At 48.8% G+C, this 13,685-nt stretch overlaps 1 protein-coding gene across 1 annotated transcript in view; it reads left to right on the top strand.

The window, feature by feature from the left end:
• The first annotated feature begins 128 nt into the window (after window positions 1-128).
• Window positions 129-13,685, top strand: part of Tango4 (transport and golgi organization 4) — a 28,465-nt gene continuing 14,908 nt past the window's right edge. The window contains exons 1-10 of the mRNA XM_077702109.1: window positions 129-334; window positions 513-619; window positions 712-857; window positions 1,187-1,323; window positions 3,756-3,854; window positions 5,681-5,773; window positions 6,669-6,818; window positions 7,817-7,918; window positions 8,314-8,525; window positions 8,667-8,806. Of these exons, the coding sequence (XP_077558235.1) occupies window positions 329-334; window positions 513-619; window positions 712-857; window positions 1,187-1,323; window positions 3,756-3,854; window positions 5,681-5,773; window positions 6,669-6,818; window positions 7,817-7,918; window positions 8,314-8,525; window positions 8,667-8,806 (1,192 nt within the window). The 5' untranslated portion in view covers window positions 129-328. The remainder of the gene's footprint in view (window positions 335-512; window positions 620-711; window positions 858-1,186; window positions 1,324-3,755; window positions 3,855-5,680; window positions 5,774-6,668; window positions 6,819-7,816; window positions 7,919-8,313; window positions 8,526-8,666; window positions 8,807-13,685) is intronic.

Here is a 13,685-nt window from a genome sequence, read left to right as displayed (position 1 = left end):
CTGGTAGCGCCAACGGTGCCTGCACCAGTCACGCAAATATCGAACGCAAGCTTCTCAAGTCAACAAGTTTTTTACGTCTCTCAATTTCAATCAAACAATAATACAATTGTTTTGTAAAGGATGAACTAGTTGTTGTGTTAAAATACTCTAGTTTTGATAAGTTGGCTTCATTTAGACTGCAATTACATCTGCTATGTAGCAACAATGTGTAAATGGCGCCGCGCAAGTAGCAGAAGTGGCGTCGCAGCAACGCAACGGATGCGTGGATAAATCCTGGTTCTCCGTTATTTACATTAGCTTCGAAGACATCGTCATCGAATTTTAAAACATGGAGGTAAGTGTTTTTTTCCAAATGAGGTTATAGCGTTGCCTTTAAGGGTGTTGAGTAGGGACTCGAATGCGCTCTGCTGTTTCGACCGGCATCATGTTGTCCCAACGTTGACAACTCCGTTATCGCCGTGCATATGATGCGTAAGAACGGAATGCAATTAAATCAGTAATAAACTTTCCAGGAGGTGCAAAAACACTCGGTCCACACGCTTGTGTTCCGATCGCTGAAGCGTACCCACGATATGTTCCTGTCAGACCAAGCGAACCCTCCTCCGCAGGATGAGACAAGGTAACTGTGATCGCACGAATGGGAGGCAGCATAATGTGGCATTCACTGCTAGAAAAATTGCGAGAACGAGCTTCGTCTGCTTCTCTTTTCAGTGAAAAAGTCAAGTTGGCTACGAAGACAAGAGATGAGTACGGCCTTGTGATGCACCTGGTGAAGACGAACCCACAACCTTACAGACATAGCGGAGAGGGGGGAGGCCACCGTGCAGCGGGGACTTACCATGACGACGCATCCAAAAGTACGTCGCTGCTCGTTTTTCGTTCAAGGAAGCGCTTACAAGCGGCTGGTAAAACGAGGACTAAATCCTAGTAGTTCATCGAATTTTTTGGAACTTAAGCCGAACACAGTTATCGTATTCACTGAGCCTAATAACAACAGCAATCAATGAGCTTCGACATACATTTACTGCTGTACTCCATGTGACGGTACTACGGCTATTTAGAGTTGTTTCGCTGAAAGAAAAACGCATTTGCTGTCTAATACCAAAACTAACGTATACCTTCAAGAACATTGCAGTTTGCTGTAGGGAACATGGGGGGAAAAAAATCTCCCCTTTTTCTTCTCCAGGTAAAGAGATGAAGATGCCGGAGCTGACTTACACTGGAATGGACATAATGCCCCTTCCGGTATACGATGATGATGCACCCCCGCCTGGCGTTGATGATTATGCAGTCATCAAACCTCAACCACCGCCTATGTCACAGGTAATAATTCCCATCCTCTTTCAGTTCACACTAAATGCCTCAGTTGATGTTGTTCATCACTGACAGACGACGTAAGGAAAATAACAATTATGAAGCAGATAGAAAAAGTACTAGCAGCAAACCAAGCTGTTAATTTCCTGGAGTCAGCCATGATGAAATATATTATCGTTTCATGCCCAGCTTTGACCAGTTGCAGTGTAGAGATTGAGAAGGAGTTATTATGGAATATGCCGTAGCACTTCAGAACTTGCATACAAGTCCTAGGTGACGTGCAGCTGTCATTACAGTTGCATAAATGTGCGCGACTTGTTGTTTGCAATAAGAAGCAGCTGTAAAGTCACGCAGGAACGTCTGCTCATGTGGCATCATTTAAGATTTGCTGCAGCTTCATAACCAGGGGCCAGGAAAAGCAGCTGTGCCCACGGTCAAAGGCAGAAGTTGTTCTGGAAGAATGAACATTCTTGTGACATTAACAGATATTTCTTGGTGATGAAGTCTGGTGGGGCTTCCATCATTCTTTCTGCCTTGGCATGGGCTCTTGCCGGTCAGGCATACATTTGTGCCGAAAGGAAGTTTTCAGAGATTACCTGTTAGTGTTGCTTGTGGAAAAACAACATATGCAGTACAGAATGTGTGCTTCTTAAACGCATATACAGTAGACTCTCGATAAACGGAACTTCAAGGGACCGAAAAAATGAGTTCCGTTTACTGAGCGAGATGTGCAAAAGGTGCAAATTTATGAGCGTACACACTCGTAATGGCATTTCATGGGAATATATATGCACTAGAAGGTGAATGTAGCTGATAGTTTTTCAGAAAGTACAAAAACTTCAAGAGGCTTAGGCACCGCATTCACAAAGTTGATTTGGCAACAATGAGTCGCTGTGCACTACTATAGTGCCTATAATATACTGGCAGTATATTCTAGGCACTATAGCACCACAAAATGCATCAATGATTTTTGTTCAAATCCTTGCAACTGCATCTTCACGGAGGCTAGAGGACTAAACTTTGCGAGTGCTTACGAGCCACCGAATTTAGAAGACGGCAACGCGGTAATGAAGTGCGAATAGCACCACGATGGCACCAACGAGGCGGCAGGAGCTGAGCCCTGTAACCTCGGCGTCTTGAATCGAGACCGAACGACTGGAACAAGAACTGCGATGTTGCATTCGTTGTGCTAACACGGCCTAACCACTTACGAGACGAGGCTTACGAGGCCAACAAGGCTAAAAAAGCATGGAGGAAGAAAAAAAAAAACAAGAACGAAACAGCCGGAACCGTAAAAAGCTGATTCTCATGCCAATGGGTATCACAAGAAGTTCCAATTCTGGTTCCGTTTAAACGGTGACGCAGAAATTTTACTTCCGATTACCGGGAGTTTTTTTTACGTTATCTGAATACAAAACCAACCAACTTACAGGCTACTGTTCCATTTAAGCGATTTCCGTTTATCGAGATTCTACTGTATCTATATGCATATGTGTATGTTGCCTATGTCTTCGTGTGTATGTCGGGTTAAATAGGGTTCCTAAATAGATGGAGTTCTGAAACTTCCTGTAAGCCATGCATCAAAAAGTGTCTACTGCTTTGTCCCCTGTGACGGGGAGGGGGCATATTGTTCTGCCATCTATCTACAGGAATTTTAATTAGCACTTAACGCACTGTAATACTTAGCACATTCATGAAATAACCTACAGTTCCTCAAATAGTCAAACTAGCTTCATTTTGATTGCCAAGAAAACATTTATGATGTTTGAAAATTGCGCAAAAATTTTATTCAGCACTGTCAGTCAAAATTGCTGCTGGCATAGAAACACAATACTTACTCCTGTCATCACAGGGGTGCAAATTAGGGTACACTTTCTCATTGGGAGTTTTGCAACTTCATAATATACTAGAGAACTCTGGTGCTAACTGTATGTTTCTGCCTTTTACGTGCAAGTGCCTCCTATGTCTTTGAGGTTACGTAGGGAAAAGAAGGCCTTTCAGTGGCCCGAGGCACTCTTCTCCACTACGACAGCTTTGGCCTACAAATTGTGAAAAGCGACAGCAATTTGGACACGTGTAAAAGGCCTCCAGGGGGTTCCATGTTTTTAGTCAGTGCCATTTAAATACAATGGTTGTGCTAGCAGGAGTAGAAAACATGATTTTGTGTGTGAACTAACTTTAGGGTAAAATATTGACCTGGACTTGATGAAGTTTGCATCCTTAGATCTAGCCATTACATACTCAAGTGCAAAAAACAACACTTTCCGTGGCAAGCTTAGAGGGCATGCTAATTCTCCTTAATATAATTTAGCGGCACTTCCCCTTTATAGAATTTATTGCCGTATCTTCAGTTCTGTTTCAATTTTACCGTTTGTTTTTGTGTGAAGTTACCTGAGGATTATTTTACGAGATTTTTGCCCTGATGTACTGTTTTCCCTTAGGCTGTAGCCTTGGCAGGACAGCAGCAAATGGCGCAGATGCAACGGAAACCGGTGACCATACCAAAGCCGCAGTGGCACCCTCCCTGGAAGCTTTACAGGGTAATGTAACAGGCATTGCGAAGGCTTTGAAAAAAGCTCATTTTATTCAGTTAAAGGAGTACTGACACGAAATTTTTGTGTTACGCTTTTTTCACTGCTATGGGCGCCTACCAGCCACTAAGGAGCACCGACAAGTGGGCAAGTTGGTATGGAGACATGCTAAATAAAAGCGCAGAAAAACGCGGGACAAAGAGAAGAACTACACAGGATGAGCGAGAAAAGCGCTCGTCCTGTGTAGTTCTTCTCTTTGTCCTGCGTTTTTCTGCGCTTTTATTTAGTAAGTATACCAGCCACTGATCATAGAATGGCACATTAGACAGTCAATGCCGGTGTAAATAATTATTTGCAGCCTTGTTTATTCGTGGTTCTGACAAAATGAACACCCCCATGATAGGACGGTGCTCGTGACGTAACCATTCTTGTCCCACCACGGCCAGTGTGGATGCGAGCGCGCATGCTGGCCACGGCATCTCCACACGCCTGGGCATCATGGCGTCAGTGCATAAACGATGACGTGATGCGCAGAGCAGCCAGCACGTTGGCCACGTCACGGGAGCCTTGACGTCGGCAGTTTGGGGCCAGGAGCAGGTGGAATCATGCTGATGCCGTTGACAAAAGGGCATCCCTTCAGAGCTCTCTTGTGCACGCAAAGATTGAAATTGATTTAAAATATGTTATACTGCACAGCTACTGTTGAAACTTGCTAGGAGATATCTCCATATACAAAGAAAGCCTTTTGCATAGTTATTTCAGCTTTTAAGTTTCATGTCAGCGCTCCTTTAACAAATCTTTCTCCGATTTCGCTCGTGTCCATCACCATCACAACATGCTTAGCAGCAAAGCCAGCATTATAACAGAAGCTATGGAGCTCTCAGTGCAAGGCAAATATCGTAGGAAGAGTTGTATTATGCTTGGCCGCTACAAGGACTTCATAACTGTGCAGCTTCATGTACTTCCTGCAGTTGGTTAGTTTGCTGAATGCCATCTGCTTTCAATGTGAACACCTGTTTGAAAGGAATGTTTCCTGAAAAACAGTAGTGAATCGTGTTCTACTAGACAAGTATCCTGAAAGTTACGTGATGTTTGACTGCCAAGATGACTGCTAATCAGCAGTAGCAGTTAACACAAATAACGTCACGCCGCCACTTATGAAGCCATTTCACTGGACTCACTGGGTTTGTTAAAACAGCTCTGAAATGGGTGGCAATAGCCGTATGTTTGTGTTGGAATAAAACCATAATCGTATCAACTTTCATCAGGCTAATTGACTCAGAAGTATGATAAGCTAAAATGTGATCGTGGTGATAAGTTAGTTTCCTGCTCTCATTTGGTTGCATAACGGTGGACAGCACCACAGTCCTTAAAACGACTGCGCTCAGAGCGGAAATGGGCGAAGTCAATGCCAGTGCGAACTCCGGCCAAGCCAAGGTTGAACGAGGCAGTTGGCTGCACTCGTAGTTGCGTCTTAGCCTCCCCCCCCAAAAAAAAGTGGTGAGGGTACAAAATCAATAATTCAGTGCAAAAGAATCTTTGTAAAACATTGAAAAAAAATCATGAGCATGCACTGCTGAGCTTTGCTGGTATTTGTCTCACCGGCAGGAGAGCCTCCAAATTTTTTTAAAGACCATTTTGGGCTTACACTTTTGTATGACGTGGAAATACAGCAATGTGTTCCTCGAAGAGTGGAGTTTGTGTGGAGGTGCAGCCTAGGGCTTTGTCAATGTAAAAGCACGAGGTGACTGCAATGAGTGGCCAGCTTGTGTGCTTGCTATGCTTTGCTGTGCTTTCGTGCTGCTGGACTCGGTGTCGTTTGGCCTTGCACTCAGGTTATCAGCGGCCACACTGGCTGGGTACGCTGCCTCGCAGTGGAGCCTGGAAACCAGTGGTTCTGCACGGGCTCCAATGACAGGATCATCAAGGTGAGTGCACTGACGTTGGCTGGGGGGTGTCCTGGTTTGCAGAGCTGCATGGTTGGTGCCTTGCACATTGTACACAGAGAAATGCAATAAAAAGGCAAAGGGGATAATGTGGTGGAGCCTGGCTGGTGATCAGGAAGAAAGTATGATTATGGGATATGGTCTTACACTTCTGGCGTTGTCCGCACTTGTGACAGGCCAAAGATTTGTTAAAGGAGTACTGACTCGAAATTTTCATGTTACGCTTTTTTCGCTGCTATGGGGTCCTACCAGCCCACTAATCATAGGTTGATCGCAGCGTAAACAATCATTTACGGCGTCGTTTCTTTGTGTCAGTTTCGGTTTCGACAAAGCGAATGCCGAGCGGCCGCCATGACAGGAGGGCGCCCCTGACGTCACCATTCTTGTCGCACCGCTGCGATCTGGACGCGTGAGCGAGCGCACGCGTGCACCCAGACCGGCTGAGGTCTTCACCATCCCCACGCGCCTGTGCAGCATGGCATCAGTCCCAAAATCATGACACACGGCATAGCAGCGCGCACCAACCGCAGCCAGTGCGTCGGCTACGTCGTGGGAGCCCCGACGTCGGCACTTTGGGGCAAGGGGCACATGATGCCATGCTGGCCACACGCTGTGGGGTTTCTCGTGCGGGCAGAGATTAAAATGGATTTAAAATATGTTACACTGGACGGTTACCGTTGAAACTTGCTGGGGGACATCTCCTGATAAAAAGGAAACATTTTACATAGTTATCTGAGCTGTGAAATTTTGTGCCACTACTCCATTAAAGACTGCTGATGTCTGTGGACATGGAGGCAAGTGCCTGCAGCATTCTTGGCAGTGAGGCTGGACGTCCATAAGCCCTGCCATTGTGGGGCTGGCCCGTGCTTGTGTGCAGATCTGGGACCTGGCCAGTGGGCAGCTGAAGCTGTCGCTGACGGGCCACATCAGCGGCGTGCGTGGCCTGGCCGTCAGTCCGAGGCAGCCCTACCTCTTCTCCTGCGGGGAGGACAAGCAGGTCAAGTGCTGGGACCTGGAGTACAACAAGGCAAGAAGTTCGCGTGTTTGTGAAAGCCTTACCAGATGATGGTCCAAAATGTGGAGGCTACGTTTTGAGTTGTTTGTGGCAGTTTACGCGCGCATATCACGGAAAAAGGGGCTTCAAAAGGCTTGTTTCCTTCTTACCATTCTCCTCGTCCCTTGTGTGATAGGAAACTGGTTTTGCAGTGTAGGGTTTATCATAGGCTGCACTGAGACGCAACGAGGTGCGAAAATTTGTGTCACATTTGACAAATTCTGGCAGACTTACCATCTCTGAATCAGACTACAGTTTGGCTTCCGAAGTTCCGCATCTGGAAAAGCAAAAAAGTTGCAGTAGTGTGTCGTGTGGAGACAAGAAGTGCATGCACAAAAACATGGTGTGTGCTTGCTTTATGTTTTTGTGTGGCTGTAAGAAGAGTTCAGTCGTGTGTAAAAATTTCTTTATGAAGGTTTTAAAAGCTTGCATTTTTTTTATGTACAAGTCACAAAGAAGCAGCTTCAGATTGCACTAACCAACAATAGCAAAAAATACTTTATGGAGCCTACATATCAATTGCTGGCCTTTGTGGGTCTCATGCCTGAGTTTCTGCGTACTTTTCTCTCTATAACCACTCTATAATTGACGCACATAGTGAGTGGCCTTGCTATTTGTCGATCAACGCACAGGTCGAGGAGTTATGGTGTGCTGTCTGTGCATGATATGTTTGCACTGAAGGGGAATCGTAAAACTCTGCGCACTTTTATGCTCGGGCTTTCAGGATTGGCACTTTATGCGGTCAGCACTGCAGCAACTGTCTGTCTTCTACATCATGACTGTCTGGCAAGCAGCGCTTGGCTGTATCCCTTTACTGAATTTTCAGGACCCCAGTTGCATGCTACTGCCCTTAGCTGAGTTTGTGGCAACTTCGTTCATCGCATGACGGGAGTGAATAGCGGCTGGGCCACCACTTCCGTGCAGCTGTGCCCTGCTCACCGGTTGACTGCCCCACGCCGTGTTGTGCGCAGGTGATCCGCCACTACCACGGCCACCTGAGCGGCGTCTATGCACTCTCCTTGCACCCCACCATTGACATCCTGGTCTCGGGGGGCCGGGACTCCACAGGACGGGTCAGTGCTGGCTGTCTCTTCTTCTTTCACTTTGCTTTGGGAAAAGGTGGAAGTGGGGTTGATCTTGACTTTACGAGCAGTCTGTTTTCGCAGACGCATCTGCCAGGGTGTGAGTTGCATGTGCACGAGTTTACTGCAAAACCTAGCCATGATGTCAACATATGGCAGGTAAAACATAAGCTTTCTTACACAGCTCTGTAAAGTTTGTGTTCTGTTCATTCTTTGTCGCTATGTTGCCTCATGGTGTGGATAAGCAGTTTTTTCTCTTAACCCAGCTGTATTGCTGCAGATGCCATGAGGGAGGGCTTCCTGTAGCTAGCCAAACAATGTGCGACTGGTGGCCCGCTTTGAGAGGTCTTCTGCCTGCTGCAGCAGCCCTGTCCCTGCACGCGCAGGTGTGGGACATGCGCACCAAGGCGAGCATCCACTCCCTGTCGGGCCACACCAACACGGTGGCCAGCGTGCAGACGCAGTCGGCCGAGCCCCAGGTGCTGACGGGCAGCCACGACTGCACCATCCGCCTCTGGGACCTGGTGGCTGGCCGCTCGCGCGTCACCCTCACCCACCACAAGAAGAGCGTGCGCGCGCTCGTCGTCCACCCCCGGCTGTGAGTGCCTTTTTGCAGTCGCCTCTGGCGGAGGAGGCTAAGGGCCTCCGGGTCCACTGCTGCGCTGGCTACATACAGGTCTTTCGGCTAATCCTGCCCGACTGGCACGTAACAGTGGCGCTATTCGTCCGTGCTCCGCAGGTACACGTTTGCGTCCGGTGGCCCCGACAACATCAAGCAGTGGAAGTGCCCCGACGGCAAGTTCATCCAGAACCTGTCTGGCCACAACGCCATTGTCAACTGCCTGGGCATGAACGACGATGGGGTGCTCGTCTCGGGTGGTGAGCTTCTGGCTTCTTCGCACCCTGTCTCGGCACACGTTTGGTGGTGGGAAAGGAACTGCTGGGATGATGTGTTAGACATGAACATGGTATAATCGAGCCCAACTATATCGAACTATTTCTGCACACGGTACATCTACAATGAGCATATGAAGTAAAATCTCGATGGTACAAATCTCGCGGGAAGACGAAAAATATTCGTATCATCCGAAATTCGTATGAACCAACACAGACCAAAAAATTGATCACTAAAAAAAGTTTTCGTTCCTCTTTTTTCTTACTTTCACGTTAAGAAATCCGTGACGTTTTTCTGATTTTTTTTATCCTCCATGTCGCTGAGCGGTCCTTTCTGGACTTTCGTCTACTCACTTGCGGTGCCCAAGCTCACTACAGGAGTGTTTTTGCACACGATTCATGCGCGCTGTTGTTGTGCGCGCGGTATTTTCACGCTTGTGTCGGCGATTCCGCGCCCGTGGCTGCCTCTGCCTCGGTCGGAAAATGACGTGCGACGCACGTGGCAGGGGGAGGAGCCTGGCAACTTGCACCAATGGGAAGGCATGCCCCTCACAGCAACAGTTTCGAGGCCCTTGAGACAGCCAGCTGGCTCCGCCGGAGATGTTTAGGCTTAGCACCCCAGCAGATATTTCATGGGCGCTTTCACTAGTGGTGCGGATGATGTTTTATAGCACCGTTTTCACCCGCATTATTAGCTCATTCACCACACAAGAAACTTCGTTTGTGCTTTGAGCGGAATTTTAAAGGCACATTTCCACTGGCGATTTGCCTCGTCGCGCGACGGCGCCCGTCGCGCGATGAAGCCTTGAGGTGGTGTTCACACTTGCGATGAGCGATGATGCGACTGCGTTCAGCGCAGCTGCTTCCCGACTTGTACGACCTCGTTGGTGCGTCAACCATTCGCAGTCAAAGAAAATGATGTTACGCGACAAAAGCAGGTAGAAATCAAACTAAAACACATGCTACTAACCTGGAGCAATGCCGAAAACATTTGCGGGTTGCGAGAGGAGCAGAAAATAACAAACTCAAGAAGGCTCTTTTCAACATATTATTGCACGAAGAAATGCACACGCCAGCTTTCACTCCACAACACCCACATCACGGCCCACAAATATCGCTTCTTTTCACAGGCGCAAAGTTCTGACGCCACCGAACTCTACGCGTGTTTACCAGTCGCCGATAGAACGAAGAGGCTGCAAGACCGTCTCGCTGTCCACCTAGCTCTACGATGATTACTTGCTTTTACAATCCATACACGCTTCTCCACACTGATGAGTTCCACGCTATTCGTTGATTAGTGCACGCGTACGCTGAAGCCACTGACCAAAGATCCGATGCACACGGGAAGTTGCTCGCCGGCCCGACCCGGCGGGTACAGCAATAGCGGGCCAAGCGCCTGGCCGAGCGAGCCAGCAGCGGTGGCGGCGGCGGCTCGTCCTCGCCCGCCCGCCCGCAGCATTTGCATACCGGATGTAAAGAAACGTTTCGTTTCCGGCTACGTCAGCCTACTCCGCGGCCATGATTGGCTCACCGGTTTTGCGGGGCCGTCGCGCGATGAGGGAATTCGGACCGAGAGCGATCAGCTCCGCCGTCGCAAAACGCCGAAAAGCGACGGCCGGCTCGTCGCTTTGCGACGTTGCTTTTCGTCGCGCGACGAGGCGCATCGCCAGTGGGAATGTGCCTTAAAGAGCGGTTTAAAGCGGTCGCGTGAGCGCCCCGCACCACTTCGCGACCGAAGCCGCCACCCCCCGCGCAGCGTGTGGGTGGTTTCGTGGCGCGTTTTTGCGAGCACAAAACAACGGCCCGACCATTCCTGGAGAAAGAGCGACAGAGAGGGGAGAGAGAGCCCGTACGTCGCCGTCGCTTGCTCGCTTGGCAGTCGGGCGCCTCGCTGGCTCGTTCGTATCATCCGCCGGGCCGCGCTATCAAAAATTTGTATCATCCCAAAATTCGTATTACCCAGAATCATATCATCGAGATTCCACTGTACAGTAGAACCTCGTTACAAGAGACACTGTTAAAAGAGACACTTGGTTATAAGAGACATTTGAACGAAAGTGGTTTGGTTGGTTTTCCTATGTTCACCATGTTAGCGACATTGCATACAAGAGACATGATTACAAGAGACACTCTGTTACTAAGTACAACTTTTGTGGATCCCTAGAGTTAAATTCTTTACTATTTAGAAGAGACACAATGAAAGCAGGAGCTTATGTGAACGACCTTGTGGGAAACTGCCCTGAAGATGAAGCTGTTGCCTGCATCCAAGAGACCGCAGAGGTTCCAGAAACTTTTGAGGAGTTTGTGTCTGCAAATGTGGACCTTGTGTGTTTGAGGAGCCTACAGATCCTGTGATCCTCGTGCAAATAAATGGTGCCGTAGAGGATGAACCAGAGGAGAAGAATGATTGTAGGAGAGAAAGTGTCGGCAGCTTACGGGCGAAAGTACTTGACCTGCGAAAGTTGGGAAGGAAGCTGATACAATCTGCAGTCCCTAAAACTACTGCGAATGACTTTCTTAAGCCGTAGTGAGAATTTTCTTGTCGACCCGTCCAGTACGCTTTTGATGCTGATTTATAACAGAGTGGTCATGTGCGACTCTGCACCGTTCTTGGAATTTTCGGTTGCGAGAGACCTTGGTTACAAGAGGCATGTTTCCGGGGTCCCTTGAGTGTCTCTTGTAACGACGTTTTACTGTATAGCAAAAACTACGCTTATATTGAAGCAAAATACCAGCAACAAGCAATATATCAAACGCTAAAGGCTGCAGAAGTGCCCCCCCCCAGGCTGGCTTTCCCTCAGGGCGGAGGAGAAATTGCGCCAGCACGCCCCTCCCTCACCTCGCTGTCCACATCGTGGCTGCACCATCGCGCCGTGTAGGGCGAGTTGTCGCCCTACACGGCTTGCTCCTGGTCCGCCCGCCACGCTGTTTTATCTTTTTAATTGAGGAACAAAAGCGCAAACGACGAGACGAAGGAACACTGCAAACAGACAGGCGCTAAATCGTAGCTATGACTATTTCATTGTGTTTGCGTCGTGACTCATGCGCGCTTTGTTGGCTTTCCCGGAAATGCAGCTGTGGTGGGTAGTGCTAGTGTCACTAAATAAAGGCTTGTTTAGTGGCTCTAGCTTGCGCAAAGTGGCCACATTTGCCTTTCACCATGAAGCTGGCAATCGTAAACTGAGCCGAACTTGGTCACGCACGACATTTCCGAGAACACCTTGTCGAAGTGGTTCTGGGCAGATGTGACTAAAGAAACCGCCTGCAATTGCTTCGAATCTGCCAGCTTTTGCGTGACGGTGATGACTGAAAATCCTGAGGAGTGCAACAAAGCCACCGCCGGCGTTGCAAAGTGTAAGTGTATGTAAGCACTGGAGGACACACCACCATGCATTGCATTAGGTTCGATGTTGTTCATTTACATGTTCTGTCATCGTTTTTCACTGTGGTAGTAGTAATCATCGTCATCTTCCTCATCCATGAATGGCGGGCCCAAATCGTTTTGTCCACAGGCTTTTACATTTCTCCCAAAGGGGAGCACGTCAGCACGCGCCAGGACCGACGGCAACCAGCTTGGCCAACTGGGCGTCTGTAGCACAAGCTGTCTCGTGCTCCCCCCTTAAAGGGGCACTGACACAAAATTTTGAAGGTGAGATAACTTCGGAGGTAGATTGGTGTGAACACACATACACAGTGATGCTACCGCTGTGCCAGTTGCGCCAAACTGCGCCCAAGTGCTCTGGCTGCTACATCCTGCTACATTTCCTCTAAATTTGGCGATTCTGCGCCCAACCTGCGCCCAAGGGTGTACGCCGGCTTTCAGAAACGAAACTAACTACAGTGTAGACCATTTATAACGTAACCGCTTATAGTGCGGGACCGGATATAACGCGGGTTTTTGCGACCACCGGTTTGCCTCCCATAGAACTCAATGCATAAGCATACCGCTTAAGATGCGGTTGGCCGAAGCACAATACCGTTTATAGTGCGGTTTTTCGGCGGGTCTGCTGATCGACCGGCGCAGCTGAGGCATCGTTTTAGGGTAGCAAAAGAAAAAAGAAAGGATGAAATCGGCCATCTGACGCAGCGTGCACCCCTTGCCCTCCTCTAACGTAGACACCCAAAGAAAAAAAAATAGGCACCCTTTAGTTCGTGCGTACCTGATAACCACAACTGACCTTGCTTGATGCACCTCGGAAGATAGCGACAGACTCCCCATCCGCGCGCGGCAAGTTGATTTTATTAATCGTGAACCGCATGGCCCGTTTTCGCGCACGAATCATGCACATCGACGTTGCGCATGTTTTTTTTTTTTTTTTTTTTCGTGGTTGTATCGACGATTCCGCGCTCGCGGTGGCTTCTTCGCGTGGCAGTGGGAGGAGCCTGACGACTTCCACCAATGGGGAGACGCGTACGTAATGGCGGGAGATTCGAAGCGCTCCGAGCCGGCTAGCCGTGCCAGAGATGTTTAGGCTTACCACCGCGGTATTTTTTGATGGGCGCTTTCACAAGCAGCGTGGATGGCAGTTTATATTCCACTTTTCGCCCACATTATTAGCTCTTTTCTTGCATGAGCATCTTCGCTTGCGGCCCCGTGCAGCATTTCAGCGAGCGGTTAGAAGCGGTCGCTGGAACTTACTGGAACTGCCTGCACCGATTCACGGCCAGTGCTGACGCCATGTTGCCTCCTCTTACCGCGCCGCCCACACCACGCCAGTTGTATCCGCGCTGGCGTGCCCTGCACGTTTTCGCGATACCAAATCTACCACGCGGTTCATGCTTTAGAACGTTGTGCAGATAAGCAACCGCTCTCTCCCTTTCCGAACATTCGAGCCGCGCGAAGCCGAAGATTTCCACCGTCAGT

Source organism: Haemaphysalis longicornis, unplaced genomic scaffold, assembly GCF_048455015.1.
Source record: "Haemaphysalis longicornis isolate Haplotype H1 unplaced genomic scaffold, Haemaphysalis longicornis Haplotype H1 scaffold_3, whole genome shotgun sequence".
Lineage (NCBI taxonomy): Eukaryota > Metazoa > Arthropoda > Arachnida > Ixodida > Ixodidae > Haemaphysalis > Haemaphysalis longicornis.
The sequence above is the reverse complement of the archived record's forward strand: the minus strand, read 5'-3'. Positions and strand labels throughout refer to the sequence as shown.